Raw genomic sequence first — 12,348 nt, 5'->3', positions numbered from 1 at the left:
GACTTTCACCTAGTTTCCTTTCCCCAAAGAGGCTGTGATTCAGCCCCATAGCTAAGATGGAGAGCATATTTTGTGGCAACGAGGGTAATTATAATTGCCTCCCAACCCCGCCTCGGAAATTCAGGCCCTTTCTACACCTAAGGATTATCCCAGAAAATGGAGGGATTGTCCTTGCCTGCTCCCTGGATCCACTGTGTGTCATTTGCACGCACAGGGATGATCCCGGGACGATCCCTGGAAAAAAGGCAAGTGTGGAAATGGCTTCAGTGTCAACCAGACATTTTTTTTCTCCCTAAATTTTATTCACTTAACTAAGGCTAGAAAAGATATTTATGAGATGGTTAAAATACAAGGTAGTTGCACAAAAGATCTCTTGTACATCCCTCCACCCCAACTGCAATGAACAGGAGCAAAAAATATTCATTCCAATGGACTGATACAGGAGAAGTGCTCCCAACTAAATACAGCTAGGATTCAGCTGTAGGAAGCCCAGGGAGAAAATATGGGTCACTTCTTATTTAAGCATGGCTAGAGAGGGCAAAGAAATGCATGAGAAAGGAAACATTTTCTTGGGCTTGCCCCACACCCAGTTATGGGCGCAAGTAAAACATACATTCAGGTGTTGTTGTTTTTTCCAGAGTAATGCTTTCCATGACACACTGTACAGACACATCTGTTGAACTTCCTCAGTATCTGGGAGCTCTTGCACTCACCCAGCATGTCTATACTTTGTTTTCATTGTCATTTTGAGTCACTATTACTATGCCAGTGTTGTGGTTTCTATCTAATGCAGTCTGTAAATAACTTAGTTTAAGAAAGGCCAATAACAATAATTGTCTTGACTATGAGAAAAGTGAACTTCAGAAAACTCCACAGGCTGAATGGGAAACTATATTGGATCCTTTGGGTCAAAGGTTTGCCTGATTGACAACAGCTGTGTTCCAACATCATGATTAGGATTGTGCAATTCACCCTCCACTGTTCTCCTCTGGGACAATTCAGATGTTTTTGGTTCTATTTTTGATCAACCAGAGCTTGATGTATCATTTCAATCTGACAAACTCTGATTATTCTTAACTGGGGTTTGCCAACTTAAAACCATGGTTTATGAGGTGGTTTGTTTTAACATACCATAGTTAACATTAACCACAGTTTAGATGTAATACTAAACTGTGGTTAATCAAAACTAGAAGTGAACACTTGTGATCTATTTCTTGTGACTACGCCAGTGGAGGAGAAGGGAGGGGGCATGCATGAGCCTGTGGATTGCCTAGGCTTATTCACATAACAAACAACCACAGTTTATCATGATGTCTGAATGCTGAACCTGACTTAACAATTGAACTGAATGGATGCTTTCTTAGGCAGATCTACAATTGCAACTTTACCTAATGTGCTGTTGTAATGGGCTGACATCACCAGTTCTGATTTTGAGTAATGGATTGTAACAAGGTTCTCTTACCTGATACTGATATTTCTAAGATCCAGTGGAGAGAAAGGGGAGAATGTATCAGATTAGGTTTCTAAAATCACAAAGTTATGCCTATAACTAAAAATATTGTGATTGAAAGTTTTCAATCACAATATTTGTGATTGAAAACTTCCAGTTTCAAAGACAGACACCATTACTGGGATACTATGGGCATGGCTAGACAAGGCGATATCCCGGGGATCGTCCCGGGATCTTCCTGTGCATCCACATGGCGCACAGGGCATCCCGGGAGCAGGGAGGGATGATGCCTCCCTTTCCCCAGGATATCGCCCTACCCATTAATTTTGATTTTTCCACAGTCTCAGGATGATCCCGAGACCGTGGAACATGTGGCCCACCATCGCAGATTTTCATGGCTCCTTGTGAGTAACGCAAGGGGCTGGGCACAGAGCTCCATGCCCATTGGGGGTAGGGGGAGTGCAAGTTTGTTTGTTTGTTTAAAAAAAACAATTTCAGTGGAGTGCTCATGCGCTCCTTCTCCTTTAAGAAAAATAAATCCAAAATGGTGGCTGTAATGTCGCACGCCACATGTAAACAAGGGCGACGATCTCACGATCATAAAAACACGAGATCGTTGCCTTCCACCCCCTTGTCTAGCCATGCCCAAGGTCTAGGATGTCAATTTAAAATGTATTTCTCTGTATTAAACTCCTCATATCACATGGTTGGATATGGTCAACTATGTGATATGGTGTAGGGTAATTCCATGTTTTTAAAAATAATGAGTATAGCACTCACAAAATTGATTTACCTCTAAGTTTCAGTGATTTGAACAGAAGAGTTAAGTACATACTTAAAACTTTCCCATAGAAATAAATGGGATTTAAAAGTGATTAAATTTAACAGCATCATTCCCAATAAGTTTAAAACACAGGAAGCAGCACTGAATGTGAATGCAAAAATTCACTGTAGGGGACCCGTTTGCTGCAACGCTGGTCAGAATTTTGTTATTGTTTCTTTATCCCAATTACTAATACAATTACACATACTTTCTACTTTCTTTATATCCTAAATGGCTTCCTAGTTTAATAGCTTTGCACAGCTAATGTATGGTTATAAGCGAGCTACATTGACCATTATTGCATGGATTTTTTTCTGTATTTTTTATTATCACATTTCCCATTTCTTCTTTTGTGAACTAACATGCAATTTAATCTCCAAATATGTGGTGTATTCTGCTCTTTATAATGCATGTCTTTCCCTTTAATTATCTAAGAAAAAGGCTGGCTTTGTTTCAAACATGGGTGCATTCCGTCATGTTTTCATGTCCCAATGCTTCCATGCATCCAGTTTGTCCATCTTGTGGAATAACAGTCCTGGCTTTAAGCTTTCATGTGAAGCTGAGGACAGTAACATGGAAGGTAAGCTAGGAAATAATGGGATTCCATTTAGAATTAGGTGAAAGGCTCCCTTACTATGTAAAGGTCCAGTTCATTTCTGTCCAGTCAAACAAGTACATGAGCCATTTTTGGGCTCATCTGGCCATGCATAGTGCATCTCCACTGGAAAAAGAGTATGCATGGCAGGATGACTTTTTTTTTAATGACTGCTGAGATGTTGCTTACTAGCCAGTATTTCCCATGGAATGAATGACCATTCTTGGTCTCCCACAATATTTATCAAGTTAACATTGAAGTGTGAACTTTTAACCAAGACTCTGATATGACTGTTGTAGTTTTGTAAGTAAAGTGCAGTCTTGTTAAGAATTGTTTGACTTGACTGTAACTGCACCTTTATCATATACAACCAGACATAGTAGTGAATGGTATTTCCCAACTTGTCCTTGTGGTGAATCAATTCTGCCATTTACTGTTTAGCTTTTTTTGTAATATGTGTGCATGTGTGTACATTCACATATATATCTATATATGCACTTTGGGCCTATAGAGCTAATAACTATTTCCTCCACATTCTTCTTTGCGGAGAGTGTATCATTGTAATTTTGAGTTTTTCCTACAGAATGAGAAAATTTGAAAGGGCAGAACTGATTCAATGCAAAAATTTTAAAAAATGTATGTATATTTTCACACATTGATTTAATGTAAATCTTGTAAATATTCCAATTTGTTGTTTAACTTTTCTTACAAAAGTGCCTTGAACTTTAAGTTAGGTGTTGATGATAAATTACTTACAGGTCACCCTGGCAACCAATGGCAAATCTGCAGACTTCAGTGCTGTTGAAGAACCTAGGAAACATGAGAAATAAAGGAGAAGAAATCCAGATCCATCTTTAATAAACCCCAGAAGTTATCTTCTGGTAAAAGCTGATATCAAGATTCAAGAAGATTTTCCACCGTTTTCATTTAGCATAAAAACTATCTGCTTACTTAATGCTGTTAACTGAAACTTAGAAATGGTCTCATAGTGTTCCTTTAGCATCTTGGACAAATAATTCATAACTATCTGTCTTGCTTGTGTTACCATTTGAACGGATGTAGCTGGAAGACATTCTGTTGGTTTAAGAGATGTATTTTGCTGGGCTTCCTCTTTTCACTCAAGACATAGAGAATGTAGATGCTGCAAAGAGGAAAGACCAAAAAGCCTCAATATACAGTAGTTGGCTTGCTACAGGGATTCAGGTCGAGTGAGAAGCATTAAGTATTGTGTAAACCATGCAGTATTTTCATTGCCTCTCCTCCTGCTGAACATGTCAACCAGCACCTTGGTACGTATTGAGTACAGATAGCACTCTAGACTGTAATATATTATCATTGTAAATGTTTTACATGCGCTTTATTAATACTTGGCATATGACACCCTCGATTCCCTGTTCTTCAAGCCATCTTCAAATGTATGGTCTTACACCCCAATTCTAAATGGATTAACTTGAAACCCAGCACCCCACAAATGCAGAAACACACCCACCCAGGGAGTTTCATTTCCATCACAGCAGGCCCAGCTTCTATCCCAGTTCTGCAAACCATTAACTCTTTTTAAACTTGAAAGCACGGAAAAAGTGACTTGCTGTTTATGGTGGTGTGTGAGCATATGCATTTGCTTAACCCTCTGGGAAGCATTGCATAACTGGTTTGAATGAATTTTGCCCATGGATCTTTGTCACATTGATCTCAGTGGGATTTACTTCCAATAGGTGAACTTGAGATTGTGGAGTTGAACAAATGTGTTGTAGGTTTTAGAGCTAAGAACTATTTCCAGAAAGTATGCTATTCATATCAGTGAAGCACCCCAGCTACTAGAACAACTTCTAATTTTCTGTGGAACCAGAAACTGGGCATGCATTTGTCTGAATCTAGCCACATTAAGTGACCATGGAAAGGTATGTCATTAATAGTACTGTTGATATTTCCAGGGCAGCTAGTTCAGTAGAACAACCTTCAACTCTCAGCAAATAGCATATTGTTGAGATTTGAGAGGGAATGAGGTGCTATTCTTTACAAATGAGATGTCTGCCAGCAAATATCTATTTGACATTCTTTTATCTAAGAAGAAATTAATTACGTTTAGCAAGTTTAATATTGTTTAACATATAGCAGCTATTTTCTGGTGAAGGACTTGATTTATGGCAAAAACAAAACCCTGCGAATTAGAGCGAGAAAGATGTAATCTTTCTGGGAAATTACACAAGGTATTATCTTCCCCCAAGCAGGTAGGAAAGACTCTCTATAGGCCTCAAGTCAGGCAGCCCCCTGCCCTTTTGCTCCCTCACAGCCAACACAGTTAACATGACAAGCCATTATGGGGAATAGGAGGTTTGGGTGTAGCTCCCACAACTCCTCCTTGAGTTGTGAGGCCATATACATTTAACTCAGCAGGAGAGGGTGGTGTCTGTGGGAAGTGTGCTCAGGCATTTCACTCCCAGCCTGCTCTGGTGAGTTGGTTGACCACGCAATGAGGGGAGAGAAGAGACACAGCGTTGTGCTGATTCTTCCACATATAGGCTCTGTGCCCTCTGGGGAGGCAATGTACTCATGGATGTGGCATGGTCACATAATGCTTTTCATGTATAACCACCAATATGTCAGTATTGAACAATCTACCTTTCCTTTGCACCTATTCACATTAATTTACCATAAATGAGATTTGATGGTGAGTTCTAAATGTGTACCACTTTCTCTCTTGTCTAATAACAGCCATTTTATGATTGGCTGTTATTAGACAAAAACAAACAAACAAACAAAAACCAAGTCCAATAACTCTCAGCATGCTGGGAGTTGAAGATTTCCCCCCCTGTGTAAACATACATAGGGTTGTGCTCTAAAGGAGCAACAAAAATATCAAATTTATTTGGCATAAGGTTTTGTGGGCCCTGTCCTCTTCATCAGTTGCATGAAGAGTTAATCTCAAATTAGTATTAGTCTTTAAGATGCTACAAGACTCTTTTGTTGCTTTTGCTTCTGATTAATACAGCTACCATTCTGAAAATGAAATCAACAATTAGGATAAGGAAGCAAAGTGCTGAGCCAGCAATATGGTTACCAGGGCCCATTTCTCTGGTAACCATTTTAGAAATAAAAATACTCTGTCGTTTGTTAAAATTGATTTGTCAAATTGGGAAGGAAGTCTTCAAACTGAAATAGGGAGAAATTCTACATCTCATGTCCAGAGTTAGACTCTTTGAATTGATGCAAACAGAAAGGAGGCCCTTTAAGGATTTGCTGGGGTGGGGGTGGGGATATGTATGTTGCATAACTCAGGGAGTTTCAGCCTTATGATATTCCTTTTCCTAAAATATAAAAAAGGGGGAAGGAGAGTGACAAATATGCTGGAGGATGCACATGTTTGCTAGGTAAATACTGGTACTATCTAATTCTGTCATGCCAGCTGGTCAACTTGCCTATCCAAACATCTTTCCATTTCATTGTGGAAAAACTGATGATCCGCAGCTACCGTCTCATAGCTTGCTAATGTGAATCTAAGTTGCTGAACTATAAAAATTAAATTAAATTAAAATGAGCCAGAAAGTGGCCACAACAGAAACTATTGCACATTTCCCTTTTGAGTGGGCAGTGGTTTTCACTTGCAAATGCCACTACTTTTTCTAATTATGAATTGCATACTTTACTTTTTCTTATTAGCCTGAGCCATCCCATCTCTCCATATTTAATATCTCTGTTATTAGGATGCAGCGTATAAAATTAACAATAATCATCTCTGCAGTGTAATCTCCCATGTACAGTCATTGACTTCCTGACTGTGCTACCCAGACATATGATCGTTATCTAGAGAATGAGTAACAGGAAACAATTAGGAATGTAGGACATGATATTGAAGACAATACTTTAGCACTAGTTCAAGCTCTTTTCCAGCTAAAGGATGTGCTTGTTCGAGTGCTTCCCAAATAGTGTATTTTTGTTTTGCTGCAAGCTTGCCTGGCATGCCTCGAATGGCTTGCAAGAATGCACTTGCTTGGATGTTGGGTTATCATGTACCCTCATTCAACAAACTGAAATAACCTTCTTTACAAAACTCTCAGTTCTTTTAGAGCAGCGTTCGGAGACTTTGACTGCAATCCTATAATCCCTGGGATGGTGTGCTGGGAATTATAGGATTTCTACAATCGGCCTCTTCAAAGGGAGAGAAAGAGGTTGACCCAGAGGGAAATTTGACTTCGGGGGTGGTGTCTTCACGGCACTGAGCTGGCACCATTCCACTCCCAACCATTGTGGTTTCACTGGTGCGGTGTGGCGGCAAGTTTCTGGCAGCCATTAGACTCGACGGGCACGCCCCCTCCCATGGCTTCCAGCTACGAGTGGCAGGTCGCTTTCTGCGTGGAAATCCCCCCCCCCACGAGCAGTGCCCGAACAAAGACAGACAGGAAAGAGCCACACTGACCTTGTTCAAGCAGGAAAACGTAGGATAAATCCCTGACTTTTCTGCTCTGCATCTTTGGCTCTTTGCCCCAGGGTGGCTCCAAATTGGCAGCTGCATCATATAACTGATACAGCATGCATTCGGAGCCACCCCAGGACAAAGACAATGACTAGACAGTCTCATTATCAGATCCTCAGCCATGTTCTTCTGATACTGAAGTTGTGATATCAGAAAGGACAAAAAAGAGGCACGCTTGAAGGTGCTGCAGATCTACAGGGTCCAAAGCACTCCCAATCCCCAACACGCTCCCCAAATGGGGATGATGAGGATGACTACACTAGCCCTAAAGCTGGCACAGTGTATTTCCCTCACATAGTAATCAAAGGGGATCCCACAATGAAAATAGAAGGAAAATTGAGCGCGCCCCCACCCACACCCCCCCTACTGCCCTGCTGGAATGAGCCCAGCACGGCATAGGAAAAGGTGGTTTCTTGACCTCAGGTTCTTCCTCTCCCAACCCATAGGCATGCTCTATGACCAACCCTTTTTTCCCAGCTTAGTCTATATTTGTAATACATTAGGGTGCAATCCTGTGCATGTTTAGACAGAAAAAGTAATCCTACAATGCTCAGCATACCCAAGCCAGCCTGGGGAATGCTGTGAGTTGTAGGGTTTTTTCTTGTCTAAATATGCATAGGATTTTTCCCTTAATGTATTGAACATATTAACAGTCCCGCCTGTTAATATGCTAATTGTGCTGTAACGAAGCAAAAAAAGCAGATATGTGCACAGGGAGTTCCTATGTTTGCAGGGATTCCCATTCCTTCAAGTGGAAGGAGCTGATTCAGTTCATTCAATGCTGATCCATTGCTGGAACAGGAGGATTATTTGGAATTCAGTTCCATTTAAATCAGTGACACCCAGGACCATACAATTAAATGTGGAATCATGCCAATTTATTTCATGCTGTGTCTCACATTAGAGGTCAGTGTTTTGTATATAACCTCACAGGAAGATTTATATTTTAAATTTGTTTTCTACAGCTTTGAAAGCTTATTTGCAAACTTGATTACAAGTTGATTTTTTTCCAATCAGTGCTGTAGATTCCAACATTCCATTTTTTAACTTGTTCCAAGCTTCTTCAAATTTCCTTACAAGTATTGCAACAGAAACCTTCCCTCCTTTGCTAGTGTGAACTGTAATTTATGGAATGCATGAGATATGTTTCTTATTCTAAATATATCTTCACAACTGATGTGGCCATTTATTCATATTTTGTGTATTAGTACCTTTTCCCCAGCAGCTGTGAACAACAGTGGAATCTGAATTAACATATGTAGTATCTGTAATTTACAGACATACAGATATTTTCTTATACTATTTACAGACATACAGATATTTTCTTATACAGCCATATAAGACAGAGTGAAAGCTGCAATCATTACAAAGAATCCATATTAAAGGGAAAGAGGAAGATTTTCTTATAACAAATAATAGATGAATGAAAATTATGTTATGTCAAGTTAACATAACCTTTAAACTTTATTTATAATCTATAAGCAAAGCACAAATAGGTATTAAAGACGTCTTTAAATGCTGCAGTTCATTGTGGAACACTGTGTTGATAAAGCAATCTTAGACTTATCAGGTGAACAAATGGCTGATCCATTATTTTTGATACTTACAGTGCAATCCTATCCACGTTTGCTCAGATGTAAGTTCCATTCAACAGTGCTTACTCTCTAGTAAGTGTGTATTAGGATTGCAGCCTTAACCTGGGTTTTTTTCCAGGAGAGTCCAACATACAAAGAGTTTGATCGAGAATAATTTATTCACCCATATGATTTATTCCCTAACTTACTTGCCTGGAAATACCCTCCAAGGTACCGTTCAACATAAGAGTTTGATTCAGAATAATTTATTCATACATATCTTTTATTACTTTACTTATGTCCCCTTTAGGATTGGAGCTTTCGAAGAAGGTACTGATCTAGGGGGTGTCTATACGGTCTGTTTACCCTGTAGTGGCTGCACAGTGGCGCTGCATTGTTTATATGACATAGCAGCCACATCAGGTTCTACCCCCGAAACTGTGTTTTTTTGGTGGTGTGGTTCTATCGTGATTTTGTTGTTGCTGCTGCTGCTCTGAGGTCACATTGTTTCTCAGTCTGTCAATGGTGGCCTTGGTTCAGGGTCAATCTGTGGGCATTGCTGGGAGCAAGTCCAGAGTAATGTAATAAAGAATAATAATAAGACAGGGCAGGGCAGGAGGTAGGGCACATGCTTGACAGCCTGAATGGCTGCTGGCGCTGTGGCTGTTTGGCCAGATAGCCTGTTCTCTCCCCACCCACCCCTGCTGTCTAAATTGATCGTTCCTCCTTCCCCCCAGCAGCAATTCTGTGGGGTTTTGAGGGAACCAGCTGCAAAGCGGCATCATATAGACACCCCCCCCCAGCTATAGTCAAGGGCAATCAGGCATAACAACTGGTAGCCCAGGATTTGCATCAAATAGTGCATCCCAGTAGCTCAATAAGGCTTGGATGAGAATCAAAATGTGGATGCTAATGTGTACAGATCTTTCTTGCTGGGTGTGGGTGGAAGTGTTCTGAGGCCAGGCCTGCAGTTCCTTTACAGTTCATTTTGAATCGAGTTTCGGTTGCTCAAGAAGTTCTAGAAAAATGTAGCAAAGCAAATAAAGCACTGAAGTTCATTAATAAATAATTCCCAAGGCTGAGCTTCATCAAGGAAACATGTTAGACAATTAGTTAGGCAAATATATCACATCTCCTTCTGCTAAGACATGTATAGAAGAATTGTCTCTGCAAACATGACTGAGGAATGTGACTAAATACTGAACAACTTCTCACAAACACCAGGAATTATTTATTAAATAATTGCACCTTATTGGCTCTGCTAATGACATCCATTCTAGTTTTTGGGGCAGCCCCTTCCCCCTCGCTTTTGGTTGTGAAATATAAAGGCAAACAGTGACCCTGTTCAGACGACATGCTAAGCCATGGTGGTTAAGCATTTTGAGCTAAACACTATGGCTTAGTGTGTCAGGTGAACCATGACTTAGGGTGTCGTGTGAACCATTCCAAACCATGGCAGCTACATAACCACAGTTTAAACACGCTTGCTAACCATTTGCTGCAAAGGGGTTAGTGGCCTAACCATGGGTTGGTGAGTCATCTGAACAGGTCCATTGAGTCTAATTTTGTCAAGCAAAAATTATACAAATTCAGACTGTGTAAGGAACTGCACAATTTGATCTCACATCTTTATCTTCATACAAAAGGACCAAACTATATACTTATGGGACCAAGTCAATTGACTAGCACATATTGAAATACCTCTAATTTTTAAAACATTTATAATAAACAAGCAGTATATTTTTCACCAGGATGAGTGGGATGTGTTTTTCTTCCTTTATTAGCACTTAATTATAAATACCGATGGTCCTATGGCCTTGTTATTACCCAAGCACATTGAACAAGCAAATAATAGTTCTTAAAAGCTTAGAAACAATTTAAATACAATATAGATGTTGTCCCTTTGGCGTACCAAATCCATAGCACACAACAGAGGATATGTACTGAAACCATCGAGTAATCTATGAAACAGGTAGATTTAACTTGTGAAACCTGTTGTACATGCCTTGCATTAGGGTGAGTGAAGTGTACAGTAGATATTAGGAAGTGTGTTCATGTAATCTTATTTTATAATCCTTTTATATTTTAAAGCAGGGTTTTAAAATATTCTCATAATTAGAGCTGAACATGGTCTAGTAGTAAGAGGCAAAATACTAATAATAGCTGTCAAAGCATGACACTCCTATAAATACCAGTTTTGATGTGTTGTTTTCCGCATGAAGAACAGTGCCTCTTCGCACTTTGTGTAGATAATGTAGCTTATCTTGGTGTAATTTCAGTGAAATTGTGTATACAGTATTAATAGTTGCTATTTGATTTTAATTTAATTTAACATCAATTGAGCTGGAGTAGAAACTTTATAATGTGTTTTGAAAATAAATTTTGTTTGGGTTTGGCTGCTCTGTTGATATTTCTGTTTCCAGACATTTAACAGCATAATCTCTGTGGTATAACATTTTTTTTTATATGTTGGTAATATGAACATGTTGATGCATGATGTATTTGAATAACTGTCAAAATCTTATATTGCAGCCAACTCATTGTAAATATGTTAGTCTTTGTTTTTATATATCTAATCAGCAGCATGCGTGTGAGTGTACGTGCGTGTGTGTGTGTGTGTGTGTGTGTGTGTGTGTAAATCCCTGGCACTTAGTGAATGTGACTGGCTGTCTGAATTTGCTGCACTGTGAATGCAATATCACTGCTACATTAATGAATTAATGTAGACATATTATTATTCTGGGTTTATAATATTAATGTATTTTCTTCAGTGTACTTGATATGTTTGAAATTAGTAAGTCACTGCATCAGTTAGCACATTGGTCATAAGTAAATACCAGCCTTGCTGTACTCTTTGCTTTGGAAGCCATGTTTATCTTGTAGACTGAATGGCCCAAGACATTTTGCTGCCTGAGGCAAAAGGCAAGCTAGCACCCCCTCTCATTCCACATACAAAAGCTGACTGGACTGATTATTTCTTCAACACTAGCAATGGGACAGTATCCTTCCCTGCAGAAGGCTAGTTTAGGGGGCGCAGGGCAAGGCAGGTGGCTCACAGCTCTCCTCTAACACCTTACTGCCACCTCCCAGCATCTGCTGCCTAGTTGCTTCACTCTGCCTAATGGAAGGGCCGGCCTTGAACCTGGAATCTGCAGTCATCGAACAGCATTTCAAGATTCCTCTGATGTTCATTAGCTCTCACTTGTTCATAGACTGCAGTAACAAATCCAAATGCATTTCAGTATTGGCAAAAACAAATAATAATAAAAAACAAGTATTGTGTTTTTGAGGTGTGTGTTATACCTGCTGTGTTTATGTAAAACATTTGTTTCTCATAATTTTCATGCACCCGTATTCATAATTTAAATATATTATGAATATAAATGGCTCTGATGATATATACAAGAAGCTCCCTTTTAGGCTGTGAGCTGA

The 12,348-nt window shown here is 39.6% G+C and overlaps 1 protein-coding gene across 1 annotated transcript in view; it reads left to right on the top strand.

The window, feature by feature from the left end:
* Positions 1–4,543, top strand: part of SLC1A2 (solute carrier family 1 member 2) — a 115,869-nt gene extending 111,326 nt beyond the window's left edge. Inside the window, exon 11 of the mRNA XM_063117423.1 lies at positions 3,627–4,543. Within this exon, the coding sequence (XP_062973493.1) occupies positions 3,627–3,698 (72 nt within the window). The 3' untranslated portion in view covers positions 3,699–4,543. The remainder of the gene's footprint in view (positions 1–3,626) is intronic.
* Positions 4,544–12,348: the final 7,805 nt, after the last annotated feature.

Source organism: Elgaria multicarinata, chromosome 2, assembly GCF_023053635.1.
Source record: "Elgaria multicarinata webbii isolate HBS135686 ecotype San Diego chromosome 2, rElgMul1.1.pri, whole genome shotgun sequence".
Taxonomy (NCBI): Eukaryota; Metazoa; Chordata; class Lepidosauria; order Squamata; family Anguidae; genus Elgaria; species Elgaria multicarinata.
This window is presented reverse-complemented; position numbering and strand designations above follow the sequence as displayed.